This window comes from Haliotis rubra, unplaced genomic scaffold, assembly GCF_003918875.1.
Source record: "Haliotis rubra isolate DU_JTF1 unplaced genomic scaffold, ASM391887v1 Scf262, whole genome shotgun sequence".
In the NCBI taxonomy this organism is placed as follows: domain Eukaryota; kingdom Metazoa; phylum Mollusca; class Gastropoda; order Lepetellida; family Haliotidae; genus Haliotis; species Haliotis rubra.
The window spans coordinates 275,912-292,269 of record NW_025766692.1 but is presented as its reverse complement, the minus strand read 5'-3'; the positions used below and the strand labels follow the sequence as shown (position 1 = coordinate 292,269).

Below are 16,358 nucleotides of genomic sequence, written 5' to 3'. Positions count from 1 at the left end.
ATTTTTCACTAAATGTTCAGGAACTACTTTATAGGTACACCCGTGAAGGTCCGGGTTAGAATATTGATCTTCAGTAACCCATGCTTGTCGTAAGAGGCAACTAACGGGATAGGGTGGTCAGGCTTACTGATTTGGTTGACACATGTCATCATATCCCAACTGATTGATGTTCATGCTGTTGATCACTGGACTGTCTGGTCCAGACTCGATTATTTACAGACCGCCGCCACATAGCTGGCGTAAAACTAAAACTACAAAAAATCCAACTCCATTGAACAGCTCTTCCTTTTGCAAATTTGGCAATTGGTGTTGAATCATGTCTCCAAGAAAACTACCTACACTCCTTTACCAATCAAACTCTGTTGAACATTATTAATATTCTTAGTACCATATAGTCATGCTTGTTTATAACATTGACCCCGATTTGATAAGTTTAATGTTATTGTCCAATGTAATAAACTGCAAGCCCCCAACTGCGGAACATCTGCAGTATATCATTGCCACATTGAAGTCTTCAACAGACACATGCTCTTCTTGAAATATAATTTAATTTCAAACACAAAACATCTTGACAACCTGAAAAGCATATTCCAGAGTTTGTAACAGGACAAATGGCAGTAAAATATATACGAACAATAATAATCAGTAATGAAGCCATATGTTCCTGAAGAATTAGGCCTGTTCTTGGTGCAAATAGTCCTTGCAATATTGCCACATCTAAACATAAGCGTGATCTTAAGCATGTGGTCAGAATTTATTTTTGTCCCACAAATATATAAAGCTACATTGTCTCTGCTTTTACTTTGTGAATATGGAAAATGATCGATGTGTTTAATTTTGGTGTCAAATCAGTAAAAGTTGCCATGATTAGGAGACGAATGTAAACAGAACAATCAAATCAATATTTAATGAGTCAAGACACCTCATGTCCATGGTTACAATAATGACTGGTCGTATGAATAAGGCACAGCCGGCAAGTTGCAACATGATGCAGGGGGAGACAACTCGGGTTATCCACACGTCTAGGTAAGCTGCACCATGGTCTAAGGGAGACAACTCCATGGTTACACACACTGACTTCGTGTATAAAGTGAAGAAAACGCCTACAGGTCTATATACAGTTTATTTTGAAGTTTTTGTTTTACATACATACACACACAAATCTGGATGCTGCTGAAATTCTACGATGTGTTGCCTTCTAATTCTTGTTTAACTCCATACTGAAAAATAAATAAACAAATATCAATAAATGATACCAATAAGTGTAGCTGTTGAACAACATTGGGAAATACAAGAAAGTCACACCCTTAAATGTTGTAATGGCGAGTGGATAACCTGACCGTCATATTTACAAACAGGTGATGTCATAATGCTGAATCCATTTCACATAGCTAAGTTAGTTCTATTGTTTATCAACTTTAACTAATATTTCAACTGTCTTGTTAGTAGCTTGAGGGGAAAGTGAGGGAAAGGTTGGATGATTTTCTGTTAGTCTGCAATCTCAATTGAATCAGATTAACAAACAATACACATTCATCAGAGACGTAGTAAAACCTTTCGCAATTGATTATTATGGCCTGAAAACACATTCCACAAGACATACATAAATTTATGCTACATATGGTGTAAGTGAAGAAATGTTTGAGATTCTCACAAGGGCTGCTTGCAAAAGTAGTGTCAGTAATCACACTGCTACATATGGTGTAAGTGAAAAAATGTTTGAGATTCTCACAAGTGCTGCTTGCAAAGTAGTGTCAGTAAACACACTGGGTGTTTTACTGTGAAGTTGCCATGGTGAATTCACACTTGACTATAAATCATGCATCTGCATATGACACATGGTTTGCTTCAGATCCTCTATTAGTTAGTTCCCAGAAATATCACATATTTATGGAAGCAGATAATTGGCTTGATGGTAACTGACTATATATATTGTACAAAGGTTGTTTCTGTAACAGATATCTTTCAATCAAATTTCATAAAGTGTGAAATAATATGTGGGCAATTTACTTGAGACTAGTTTGAGGGGAGGCATTCAAGGCCTCTGTTCAAGATACAGGCAATCTCAATTTTCATGTCTTTTCAATACCATATAAAGTTCTGAGAGTCTGTCAGTAATAGATCTGCGACTGACGCCTTGTAATGCAGCCTCCAGGCAGACAGGCCTTACTCACCCGTTCTCTAAACTCTGACAGATCTCGTCTCATGGCATATGCATCTTCTCCATCAGCATAGTACTTGGGCTCGATCTCGCTGATCCTGCAAAAGACAAGTAGGCCAGTGAGTAGGACTTTACACACAACACAGACACCAAAACAAGGTGAGGTGAGGTGAAATTGGGTTTAACATCGTGCTTGAGAATATTTCGCTCATATGACGACGTGCATGCGTGTGTATGTGTAAGTGCGGCTGCTTGTACTAGCCCAGACTTAGGCTTGTTTTATAGTGCTAGCCCACTGAGATACCATGCCGCAGTGAAGCATGAGTACCCCACTCAGACACATTATACTGACTCCGAGCCGACCAGTCCTTGTTGTACTCATTAATGCTGAGCGCCAGGCAGGGACCAACAAGTACCATATTTTAACGTCTTTTGGTATGACGCGGTCGGGGATTGAACCCGCGATCTTCCGCTCTCCGAGCGGACGCTCTAAACATTACACCACAGAGGCGGTCCTATTAAATAGTGATATGTGGGCAGGTCAGATCTGGGTGAGTGAGTTAAAATTTAACATTGCACTGGCATATTTTCAGCCATATAGCAACTGGACCAGACAAACATGTGATTGATATTGTGAGTAACATCCTGTCAGGGTACAATGACATTTTTCTCTGTTTGTTGTTATCCCCCACCGAACGTTTAGCGCGAAGCGGGGGATATAGTATGAGGCTCCGTCCGTCTGTACTGCGCATGAATTGGAATATCTTAAGAACCGTTGACTAGATTCTTTTCATATTTGGTACCTAGGTTCATCACTGTATAAGAAAGGTCCAAGTCAGGTTTGGTGACCTTGACCTTAATTTCAAGGTCACAAGAGGACTTTAACGTTTTAACCTTGTCAGCGAGATATCTCAAGAACCGTTCACTAGATTTTCTTCATATTCAATACCAAGCTTTATCTAGGGAAGGCGCAGGGCCCAGTCGATTATGGTGACCTTCACATAATTTTCAAGGTCACTGCAACACTTTGAAGATTTCAGCATGTTAACCTGAATTCACTGGATTTTCTTCATAGACTTTCAAGACTTCCCTTGAATGTTTTTCAATAAGCAATTTCTTTAGTACCATTTTTGCATATTTCATACACTATGACATCCATGTCAAGGTCAAAGTCAGTCTTGAAAATATTTGTGTGCTTGAACAACTAAAGAGAAGATATCAAGAGAGGTTGACTGGTCATGTTTTTGTTGACATTTAACTTCATCTTAAACTTTCATTATTTTTAAGTTTGTTTTGATAATTTGCAGCGGGGGATTATGTCACCTTAGTGACAATGCTTGTTTAATGCTGCCCTCAGCAATATTCCAGTTATATGGCGGGGGTCTGTAAATAATCATGTCTGGATCAGACACTCCAGTGATCAATGGCAGCATCGATCTAAACAGTTGGGATTAAATGACATGTCTCAACCAACAACTAACAACTTGAGCCCATTATTTGCCTCTTACAACAAACATCGCTGGAGACCAATTCTAACCCAGAAAATGGCTACCCCATGAGTTTAAATAATAGAAAACTTGAATTAAACATATATATATTTAATTATCGCCATCAATTCATAAGAAGTCACAGCATGCCCCAATATACATGATATAAAACAATGCAGTTAAAGTGAGTCTGTAAATTTGCACGCTCCACACATGGAGACACTAACAACTAACACTAGTCCCATGTTTGGAACCAAACAGTAAAGAAACAAATGTTCAATCTTATGATATAACCCTCATATATCTGAAAATATTATTAAACTTAGTAACCATGGCAAATGAAGAACTTACGTAAACTTGAGTGTGTTTGTGTAGAGATGTAGAGCAGCTCTGTTGCTCTTCCGGACGTGGAGGGAGACGTACTGTGCATTGAAACATTCCACCATTGCACGGGATGCCTGGTCCATCAGCTTCTGGGCCAGGCCGAGTCGTCTGTGGGACCGCTTCACGGCCTACAGGGATAATATAACATCCTTCACATCAATAACATTCTTCACATCAATAACATTTTTCACATGTTATATTTGGGATTACACTTTCTCAGTAAAGTACAGATTCTAGTATTAGAATCTGTACTTTACTGAGAAAGTGTAATCTCAAATATAACATATGTTACATTTGACCACTTTCTAAAGTGGCATTGTGTATTTCACAACATTCTTCACACTAATAACATTAGTAACCATGGTGATGAAAGAATAACACCTGTTCAAGATGTGGGTCTATGGAAAATCTTATTATTATCTTCATACCAATAATCTTATTATTACTATACACACAAACTATCTACCTATAGATCTATACATATGCCTCACTTATTTAGATATTGTTATATGCTCAAATGTGGTTTATTTGTTCCCGGACAAGTTTATTCATTTGCTATTACACAGTGTTTAAAACTCCCAAAATTCCAAGCCAGACAGCCGGACTGGTAACTTAAAAAAATTACCAGTCTGGATACAAACTTGCCTGTCCTGTTTTCAACAATTAAAAACTGTGACTGCCATTTCCAACTCCCGCGCAAGCTCCATTCACTGTGTGTAGGCATAGCAATGAATTACATAGCACTAACAGGCAATGCACCGAGTTTAGGTAAAACTGAAAGTACATGATTGTGATTGGTTATCGTAACATGAACTGTCCAATCGTAAGTAGTTTAACATAATTATCATAATACCTTAAACACCTCAAACTGACGACAAGAGAACCTGTCTGATATTATGAAATATTTACTCTTAGGGGTAAAAATATCTACCAGACCACCGGACAGGCAACTTTTGAAATTTGACCGTCCGAGATGTAAATAGACCGTTCCGGACGGTCGGGCAGGCGGGTATTTTAAATGCTGTATTACACGTTATATTTGGGATTTATCTTTTTCAGTAAAGTACAGATTCTAGTACTTATTCGTCCTCTCGGGGGTTCAAGCTGATTTTGTACAACCTCAGCTGCCACGGAGTACAAAAAGTGTTTTGAATCATATAAAAAGACACTGAAGAAACCACTGACAGAATTACATGGTTGAAAAGCCACGGGTAACACAATGGAGGTGGATAGAGTTACTTCCCTTGGATGGTCACACAACACAACATGAAGAATGGCATTATCTACTATAAACACCATATGATCAGTAGTCAGATATTTCTTCTTGAGATTCAGCCCTGGTAGGGCTCATACAGAATGAGGATGAACAGCATTATAGAGATGATATAAGTGACTTTGTATCATGGTGGGAACATAATTATCTTCAAGTGAATGTGAACACTGAACAAACTGAATTTTAATGTAAACACAGATGCTATATTCAAGAAGTGTCAACAAAGGTTACACTTCTTGCACAAATTGAGATCTTTCCATGTTAATCAATCAATTATGTGTCTTTTCTAACAGTGCTTTATACAGAGCGTTCTGGCTTTTTCTGTACAATGCTGGTATGGAACCTTGTCCCTTAAAAACGTAAACTGTCTCACCAGAATAGTTTTATTAGCCAGTAAAATTGCAGGTGTATCTTTTGCTAACCTAAATGAAATATATGAAGAAAGAGTTCTCAAGTCAGCCCGTAAGATTATATCTGATGCAGATTATCCCATCCACTATGAGCATAAATTACTGCCTTCTGGGCGCCGTTATAATTTACCCCGTTTTAAATCCAATCGCGCCATGATATCCTTTGTTCCTGCCAGAATTAATCTTTTAAACAATTCCTAGTGGTTGTCTTACCTTGTTAGCTTGTTGCATGTGTGTTGTTTATTAAATGAAAATAATTTAATCATTTATCAATGTTTGAGCTCTGTACTTTATACAAGAATTCCCTCACGTGTAATAAAGTATTGTCATTGTCATGACAACAGGTAGAGCTACAGGTTAGGTCATACTTTTTGTGCTTATTGGGAAAGCAAACCCCACAAGCCTCAAGATGCTTCTTGTTGCACGAGTGTGGTTATTGGCTGTAATGTATAGATTAGATTATTTGCACGCTGCTGCCATATTGCTGGAATATTGCTGAGTGTCGCGAAAACACCAAAAAACAAACGAACTGTTGTCTGTAGTGCAGACTAGTGTTGGGAATTGGTGTAAATCTCATAATTGATGATTGGTTCATTACAACCGATCAATCATCGAAAATAATTGGTTAGCATCATTTATCAAACTTTCCTGGTTATGTTTGTTAATGCACAAAAAATAAAGAAAAACATGTAGTTCTCGGGTTTTTCCGCAAATTGCACAAAATGCATTTGAAAATTTCACATCTTTAAAGGATGACTAGTGTGTTAGGAACATACATTTCCTGGAGTTGTTAAGATAAACTTAATCATGACTTGGAACGAGCTTGTAGTGCTTATGCAATGTCGAGACAAAATCAACCTTTTGAAAAATATTGTTATTGCAAACAAGTGGTCCAAAATTGTTTGTGTTCGATTATGAGAAAACATGATCGATTGCTTGGTCGTTTTGTCATTGCGACCAATCTTCGATTATTTCAATTAATCGGACCACCACTAGTGCAGACCCTGAAACAAATATATTCAATACAGCCCGTGAAACTCTAGAATATGTGGCAAGTCAAGATAACCACAGTTTTAGGGTCTGTACAAATCTGATGAATTCACGCGACGACAGTGCTTGTAATTATCAGTTAATCTCTAGCTGTCAACAGCGTTTAGTATTAGCACATGGAAGCTCCCCAGAACTCCCCAAGACCCCAGACTGAGCCCAGACCTCCTGCTCCCTCGCTGGCCCCTGCCAATCTCCGTCCCCACTCCGACAACATGTAGGATTCATATAAAACATTGTGACATATCTCTATTTTCTTGAGTTTTAAGGGCGGTGGGGTAGCCTAGTGGTTAAAGCGTTGTCTCGTCACGCCGAAGACCGGGTTCGAATCCCCACATGGGTACAATGTGTGAAGCCCATTTCTGGTGTCCCCCGCCGTGATGTTGCAGGAATATTGCTAAAAGCGGCGTAAAACCAAACTCAGTCAGTCAGTCTTGAGTTTTATCATTGTTACTCTGGTAAGGAGAGGTGGTTGATATCTATTTCTTTTTAGGCATTTAGGGGTAAAAACAAATAGTAACATTGATGAGCTGGTAATGGAAATGAAAATCAAATATCTCAGATTTGTTAAGTCCCTGAAAATGAAGAAATTCTCTCGGTTCCTTGTTATTATATTTTAGGAACATAATTTAGGAACCATTTTTCTGTAATGTATGTTCATTTCAGAGACTAGATGTTAGTCTAGTGTGGTTACTGTCTGAATATTTAGCACATGAGGAGAATCCAGAAGGAAGGAAGGAAAAGAATAAATGTATCATTCCACCATGATCAAAGACTGTGTTACCATGGTTACGTACCAGAGATGTGATGTGTCCGTGTGGCACCGAGTCCTCCGGATCCTCCTCCCTAGAAAGAGATCTATCTAAACTCTTGAGGATATACACAAACAATTATATCATGTTTATTATTAAGACCAATTTTACCATAACTAACTTTCAGTGCAACAACAACAAAAGCAGCAGCAGCAACTACAACTGTAACAGCAACTGGACAATGCTGAACATTTGCATGCACACAACGTGTAGAGTATTTAGACTACCATGGCAGTTATTTTGGTGAAAACATCACATTAATATGATTTTGGATGTGAAGTTCTTTTACCATGATTATATTACCAAATTCAGGTAAAATTGTTGAGCATTTTGGAACTTAATCAGTCCATATACTAGAACATGCTGACCAAAGGATAAGAACACAGTCTGACAGTGACTCTCACACTTGTCAACACTGTAGTGCGAAATGGAGATGCTTACATTTTTGCTAGGACATATCCGACAACTTTTCCGTTTTCATCTTCGGCTACGTAGGACAACTGGAAGACAAAACAGGAATTAAAAACTAAATTATATCCAGTTACGATGTTTAAATTAAGCTGTTCATGTAAGTACAACCAGAAACTACAACTTTCATCTACAAAGATCAATGATCACTTTTTCAGTAATTTCACAAATAGAATAGATAGACAGCCAAGCCCCTAGTCTCACCATCTGATCCATTAAGTAGCCTCTTGCGATGAACAGAGGTTGCTGAATAGGCAATAGGTGGTGTACATTAATGCAGTGATTACAACACACTGTCGCAAAGTCCCTGTCCCACATTATTTTCCCTACTGCCTGGCACTCCCTGCAATTCTAAAGCCCTAAATGAAGAAAGTCTATATTTCCTCAGCTTCATCTCACTGGGGTGCCTATATTCAATTCAAATGGGTTTATTTGCTACTGTCAAAATTATATATATTCAGAGACTAAGCGTTAGTCTATGTTTGAAACTATTGATGTTGAATTTAAGGACCTCCCAACATTTTAACCTTTATCAGGTCAAAATAAGTACCCCCTTAACCATTCTAGCTGGCAAGCGGAAAATCTTGGTTGGAACTGATCTTCAGCCAATCCATGCTTGTTGTAAGAGGCAACCAACAAGATAAGGCTCGCTGATTAGGTTGATGCATGCCATTGTAACTCAAATGTGTAGATTCATGCCCATGACGTCAATCACTGGATTGTCTGGTGCTTAAATACCATGTTTACAGACTGCCATCACATGACTGGAATATTGATGGCTGTGGCGTTAAACAATGGACAAAACATTCTAGCATATTATTTAATTGGTATGGTGTTTTAATTCTAACCCAAAAGTGATTACATATCACCACATCTTGACTAATGTGCATCTTAAATGTATATAATCACAGGGGTGGAAATAACCCATTGCCCAACGCCCGAGTCCAGTGGTTTTTGTCTGTCGGGCGAGCAAATTTGTATATCACACTGTACCGGTGTCCAGTTGACTTTCCAATATTAATTATGTTGTTTATTTAAAAAATCAACAAGAAAACGGCCGGTATAGTGGAAAAATTATCAGGGCAAGTGATTTTACATGTGCCACTGTACCGGAGTACACTACCAATTTTAAAGTTATTTCCACCCCTGAATCATAATAATAGAGTGGTGCACCATATTACCTGTGGCCACGAGAGTCCATGATAGAAGTAGTATTTCATCTGATAGTTTTCTGGCAGACAAAGCAGGTTGCAGTGTTGCATGTTCATTAAGTCATCCGGCTGCAACATCAAGCAAAGCATTACCATAGCAACACAAACATAATGACTTGACACCAAATGCAAAAGAACCAATACACAAAATACCTGTGAGTGTTGCACAATCAGAGTCTACTCAATTGAAAATAGGTGTGTTAGGTCACACAGACATTGTGACAACGGGGTCACTGATGGCTTGTTCAAGAGAAAACGTTGTCTTTTATTTTATAGTAATTCGTGTGATTAGGGCGAATGTTTCTGAAGCAGGTTAAAAGAAACCGGAAACCAACAATACAAGGATACAAAATTCACTACAAATATAAATGATTTCTCGCGGCTCTCGGCTGCTAATTACCGTAAACCGCTCGTTGTACATACAACATTATATTTCCCGGCTGGTGTTTTCGGGAGTATGTTAATTAAGTTGTTTGTGTCAACCTGTTTCGGAAGCTAAAACTAGAACAAATGCTTTGCCTGTGCGCGAATACTGGGTGTCTGATAGAAATATTCGCACCATCGCTTTGGATGGACAATCGTTTGTTCCAAAGTGACGATCACACAAACGTATATGTAAATATCTGTGCGAAATTACTCACAGTGGCGCAGCGAATATTCATTTTGACCAGGTCTCCTCGATGTCCAAAACACAAAAATTCAGGATGGCATTAGCATGCGGATTCTGGTTGTCATAAAGAGGTCGCGTCTCCATGTATTTCACGACATATTGAATGCATATGTAAGTTTAGTAAGTTAAAAAGCGAGATGAAAGTCATCCCAGAACCAGAATCTGTATTTGATTCTCCGGCTCTCCAACATGAACATGCATTTTGGTATATAATGGTTTGCCGTATTTGTTACGACAATGGATGTATCAAGACCGATAACTCTTCCATAACTGCTGCTTGCTGAGGGATGTTAGAGCAGCTCCATTTCGAGAATAAAAACTTATCCCAAGCGCTAAAATCCTGAACCAGTCTATTCAGAAACAAGTATTGACAACTAGTCGAGGAAATGATTCATCTAATCTCCTGGATGTGCCCGTAAAAGGATAGCTATTTATTAGGATAACCTCTTTTTAGTCTTCTGATATCAGTAATCAGTGTCTAAGATATATATGATTCTTGATATATTGCTTGCGTAACTGTTTATTTATTTTATTTGACATGTGTGGCATTTAGTCATCATCCAAACATGTAACCGTTTACACATCTGGCATAACTAAACCAGTAAATGCCCCGAGAGGAGGTCAACACGATCTACTGCGCTTCTATCAAGGGACCGTGAAAGATAGGGACTGAATGCAAGGGAGATAATTCAAGCACACAACTGCAAACGCGGGTTGCATGCTTTTCAACTGGAGCACGAGCCGAAGCACGTGACTATTCAAGTTTGTTGTTGGCTGGAAAAATATAAGTGACATGTTCCTGTTGAAGTAAGTGAGAAGTACGTTTTAGAATGTTGGATTCCGTTTGAAATTGTTGTTAGTGACATATTAGATTTCAAGTTTGTCCCCCAAGACCAATTTCTTTTCAAGATGTAAGTTTGGGTCAGTTGTAAAAATGTTATTTGATGAACATTATGAACTGAGATGCAAGTCTGTTGAATTGTAATATTTCTATAAATGATTTTTCTCTCGAATATAGAGCAAATTATCAAATTAGAAAAGTTTAAGATAAATCATTGAATTCTTGAAAATCATTGATGAAGTTCATGAACCTGCACTTTGAACTGTCACAACTTACCCTACTCAGTGGGCTAGGTGTAGAGACCGCAAACCATTTTTGAGAGGTATAAATAAAACCTAACTTGGATACTATTTCCAATCTGATGAGTGAGACAAATGAAATAAAAAATGGAAAAAAATTTAACAAGTCCCCATACCCTAATTAGAGAGTAATAAAGAACAAGGGGCAGATAACTCTGTTCTTCACATAATTCAACAAATGACAAAAAAATTGGAAACTGCTGTTATTGACATTTTAAGAACCTTTTTATTCTGTTGATGCGCCGGAAGTGCTTGTCCCAACTGAACATAGACAGAAAGAAATTATTTGCAAATGATCACAACACTTGACAACACATATAAATTAGACTTTGATTAAAAGCACATTTAATTATTGACATATGAATGACAGCAGGGTGAAACATTTAAATATGCAATTTACCCCTAATGATAACTAAACTGGGCATTAAAGCCAAAAATCATACCCGTGGTCAGATTGTCTTCATATAGATCTGTCCTACTTTACAAAATTTACTGATTATATTATTCTTGTCACAGACCCCTATGAATGATGAAGTATTAACAGCAATAAGAACAAAAATATTTTGTCCATCTCTTTCACATTAATGGCAGTCTCAATGATTTCTTGATCAGACAAGAAACTTTACAAATGGGAGAGTGAGTTTAGTTATATGCCGCACCCAGCAATATTCCAGCTATATGGCGGTGGTCTGTAAATAATCCGAGTCTGGACCAGACAATCCAGTGATCAACAGCATGAGCATCCGTCTTAGCAATTTGGAACCGATTACATGTGTCAACCAACTCAGCAAGCCTGACTGCCCGATCCCGGTAGTCGACTCATACGACTCATGGGTGACTGAAGATCAATTCTAACTCACCCGGATCTTCACGGTGGAAACAAACAAAACAAAAATAAATAAATAATAATAAATAATGTGAGGAATTGTCGAAAATACATGTTTTGGAAGAACTGAAAGGCAACAGAAAATGTGATGCAGTAATGGAACATTTGAGTAACATTTGATGCAGAGTGACACAGATGTTAACATCAGTATATGTGATAATAATAAAAAATTATATTGTCTCAACTTAATTACTTCTCACAGGTGCCATAACATCACAACTTCACTTGCAGCTTCATGCAACTTGTTTCTAATCATAAAAGCATGCCAGGTTTCTGCCTGAAACCATTAGTTCATAGAACAATATGCCATCCAAAAGAAATGTTCCCTGTCGATCCATTCCACAGTGTTCAACTGAATTTGCACAAAATCAAAATCAAATGTCTCTGTGAGATGAATATTCAGAATAATCTGAATAAATATAAGAATTGTTGCTTCAAAATCGTGCAGTTAGCTCATCACGGTTTGTAGATGACTACCAGTTGGCGTTTTAACTCAAGAATACCAGCAAAGAGTAAAAATTAAACTTAAAATACCTGACAAGTAACACGTATCTAAGATAAACATGTCGGCCATCTTGGCCACGAGGGCGGAGTTTTCAACTTTTATTTATCGTGTCTTTGCGCCGCTTTAACGCTTCAAATGTAGTCATGGATGGTTTTAATCGTTTGTCTATACATCCAACTTGCGTTTGCCATCAAATATACATGCTGACAATGGTTATGTTTATGTATATACATTTACGAATATCTCAATGAAGGACGTTCACATCGTTCTGTCACTGTCCGACTGCAAAATCGCGGCAAATATTCAACTGTAACTGGTTTCAGTGGGCACCAAACCCGAATCGAATGTATTTTCTACCTTCACGTGTTGAAGAATGTTTTTTCCAATAGTGTTAACGTTGTGATAATAAACGTAACACAGAACCCATTCTGAAAACCAAAACCTGTTTCTATGTAAACACGCCACCAGGCGGCGTGATTGTACTTCCGATGCGGTCTCTACTAGGTGTGCCATTCTAAGGACTATATTTGCTGACACAATGGACCACAATCCTAAATAGGAAAGATTTCCACCTGTAACTCCCGTTTGTTTTTATCATTCTATGCCTAAGATTACCTCTAAATTCCACTGTATGAACATTGTATTTTTCAGGCCCATCCTTTGAGGTTTCAAGTATAAACTAAACAAGAAAACCTGCTGGAAGGCTGACACGAAGGGTGACACATGGTCCAACACAATGTGCGATGCAAGGGCTAACATAATGGTAACCTAAGATTATGGGTCAGTAAACCCAGCTTGTCATCAGAGGTAGGACTGCACAGTATATTACCAGTATATTGCAAGACGCTTTTAAAACGATACGTATTGCAATATTTTTTCTGAGAACCGGTATATTGGGTAAATAACATATATGAAGTTTTTTTTGTAATTATCTTTATGGTTTAAATTAAAATCTACATATACTTTCATTCACAGCAAATGTTTTCCTTTGTCATTCAATGGCAAAATGGCACACTGTAATACTGTAAATTGCATAAAAAAAAGAAAATAGAATCCATGACTATGCAACCTAATTTTGAGATTGCGGTTATCACATTAGCTGTTATATCCCAACACGAGCTGAATTCGACGTTCTGGTGATTTCGACGATTGCCTTGCTTGCGCTATATCGGGTGAGTACGTGAGCGAAAATTCAGTAAGATCAGTCGTCTGCTGGTGACAGGCAATATATAAATAGGAAGCCACGCGATCACAACTCGCAGTGCGGAGCAAAAAGTATGGCTCATCGTCGAAAACCCATACAAAATACCCAGATGTTACGAGCGGCAACAGTTTCGCTGATACGATGTCATCAACGCTATTTTTGTAGGAAACACTTGATATTTTTGTGTGAAATAGATGAATATATCCTTTATCACTCGAGGTTAGTAAAATAAAAACTTTAAATGATATTACAGATAAAAATTACGTTTTTATCCCACCGGCATATAATGCGGTGGGATATAGTCGTCGCCTCGTACGTCTGTCCGTCCGTCCGTCCGTCCGTCCGTCCGTCCGTCCGTCCGTAATCATTTTGTTTCCGGACCATAACTCAAAGACCGTTCGATATTTTTTAACCAAAATTGGTAGATATGTCAAAAATAACCTAAGGTGGTGCCTTTTGCTATTTACAGATAATTGTCATTTTTATTTTTCTCGGTTTCCATGGAAACGTTTTGGACTTAGTCTTAAAGAAGGGTGGGCTTCGTTTCCGGAGCATAACTCAAGAACCGTTCAATATTTTTCAACAAAACTTGGTAGATATATCAAACAGATCCTAAAGTGGTGCCTTTTGCATTTCACAGATTTTTGGCATTTTTATTTTTCCCGGTTTCCATGGAAACGATTTGGACTTAGTCCCAAAAGTGAGGGGTGGGCTTCGTTTCCGGAGCATAACTCAAGAACCGTTCAATATTTTTCAACAAAACTTGGTAGATGTATGAAACAGATCCTAAAGTTGTGCCTTTTGCTATTTGCCGATTTTTGGCATTTTTATTTTTCCCGGTTTCCATGGAAACATTTTGAACTTAGTCTCAAAAAGTAAGGATTGCTTTCGTTTCCGGAGCATAACTCAAGAACCATTCAATATTTTTCAACAAAACTTGGTAGATATATCAAACAGATCCTTAAGTTGTGCCTTTTGCTATTTGCAGATTTTTGGCATTTTTATTTTTCCCGGTTTCCATGGAAACGATTCGGACTTATTCCCAAAAGTGAGGGGTGGGCTTCGTTTCCAGAGCATAACTCAAGAACCGTTCAATATTTTTCAACAAAACTTGGTAGATGTATGAAACAGATCCTAAAGTTGTGCCTTTTGCTATTTGCCGATTTTTGGCATTTTTATTTTTCCCGGTTTCCATGGAAACATTTTGAACTTAGTCTCAAAAAGTAAGGATTGCTTTCGTTTCCGGAGCATAACTCAAGAACCGTTCAATATTTTTCAACAAGACTTGGTAGATATATCAAACAGAACCTTAAGTGGTGCCTTTTGCTATTTGCAGATTTTTGGCATTTTTATTTTTCCGGTTTCCATGGAAACGATTCGGACTTAGTCCCAAAAGTGAGGGGTGGGCTTCGTTTCCGGAGCACAACTCAAAAACCTCTCTATATCTTTCAGCAAAACTTGGCAGATATGTGAGGCAGATGTTTAAGTGATGCCTTTTGCTATTTGCAGATATTTGTGATTTATTATTTTCTCGGTTTCCATGGAAATGATTCGAACTTAGTCTCAAAAAGGAAGGGATGGGTTTTGTTTCCGGAGCACAACGCGAAAACTTCTTAATATCTTTCAGCAAAACTTGGCCGATGTGAGGCAGATCCCAAAGTGGTGCCTTTTGCTATTTGCAGATTTTTGTCATGATTTCCATGGAAACGATTTGCACTTAGTCTAAAATCAAGCTGGACTTTAAGTAACTGTCAGATGATTTGTTCTTTCAAAGATGTGGGGGCCGGGGGGATATGTCATCTTCTGATGACTCTTGTTGTCTTACATCGTCGAAAACCCCTGACACCGGGATATATGTTTAGGGGATTATGATGTAGAAAATAGGATTGACATGCACAATTAGTGACATTCAATGTCAAACACTTACGTTCTCAATATATCGCAATAGGTATATAGGTTATCACGCAAGTTTGTTTTGGTTAATATCCTGCATTAGGAATAAACATTGTATTTAGTGAACCTTGGCGAGATTTTGATGTTTCTTTATGTCTAAAGCTATATGTGTAAACTAATGTCCTTGTATCTTCTCACTCTTTAATCCACCATGATGACAACTAGCCAAATCTGAGCATTCGGACGTGTGGGCAGTCTCTCAAGATAGCCTGCTGTCCTTGAGTGCTGTGATGAAAAACCCATCGAGACAGCGTTTACAGCTGATATGACCGCCATGATATTGCGGGAATATTGCTAAAAGCGGCGTAAAACCAAACTCAGTCAGTCAGTCAGTACAGCTGATATGATGTCATCCTTTCTCTTGTCTTTGTGAACATGTCCCGTGTTCTGTAATATGACCTAACTAACAATTTGTAGACATCTGTAGAATCATGAAAGCCCACATAATCATAATTGAAAAAAATTTAAGCCCTAACCCATAATGGGAAATCTCATACCTCTATTTTTATGGTTTATAATGCCTGTATTTCTTTTGCAGCTGTATATGTAAAAACCTCTTGGGGTAAATTTTAACGATGAGGAAAATTTCTTGGAGTGGCAGTTAAGTTGAATATGCCTTTCAGCATGTTCAGATACAATTAACGAAACATGTTAAAACTCATACTTTTCAGATGAGAAACATGTATTCAGGTGATATGATTTGACTAGAATGAAATTTAAGGGGGGATACGGGCGGAAGTCTTTCCC

General features: G+C 38.0%; 1 protein-coding gene across 2 annotated transcripts; it reads right to left on the bottom strand.

Moving 5' to 3' along the window:
• Positions 1 to 1,139: 1,139 nt before the first annotated feature.
• Positions 1,140 to 10,106, bottom strand: LOC124280204 (N-alpha-acetyltransferase 10-like). Of its 2 annotated transcripts, none has more exons than XM_046716100.1 (7): positions 9,895 to 10,106; positions 9,224 to 9,322; positions 8,016 to 8,074; positions 7,560 to 7,620; positions 4,000 to 4,160; positions 2,175 to 2,259; positions 1,140 to 1,220 (listed from the first exon to the last, which is right to left on the bottom strand). In XM_046716100.1, the coding sequence occupies exons 1-7, from the start codon at positions 9,913 to 9,915 to the stop codon at positions 1,182 to 1,184; spliced, it is 525 nt and encodes a 174-aa protein (XP_046572056.1). In that variant the 5' UTR covers positions 9,916 to 10,106; the 3' UTR covers positions 1,140 to 1,181. The 2 variants fall into 2 exon arrangements, with proteins under 2 accessions (XP_046572056.1, XP_046572057.1); XM_046716101.1 differs by having other exon boundaries at positions 7,560 to 7,608; positions 9,895 to 10,094.
• Between the last annotated feature and the right edge of the window lie 6,252 nt (positions 10,107 to 16,358).

Bases quoted from the DNA above. Each gene is read 5' to 3' on its own strand.
- LOC124280204 (XM_046716100.1), bottom strand. From the start codon at position 9,915: ATGAATATTCGCTGCGCCACT. The intron at 2,260-3,999 runs GTAAGTTCTTCA...TGTCTTTTGCAG, and splicing joins ACAAACACACTCAAGTTTAC to GATCAGCGAGATCGAGCCCA. The intron at 1,221-2,174 runs GTGAGTAAGGCC...TTTATTTTTCAG, and splicing joins TGTCAGAGTTTAGAGAACGG to TATGGAGTTAAACAAGAATT.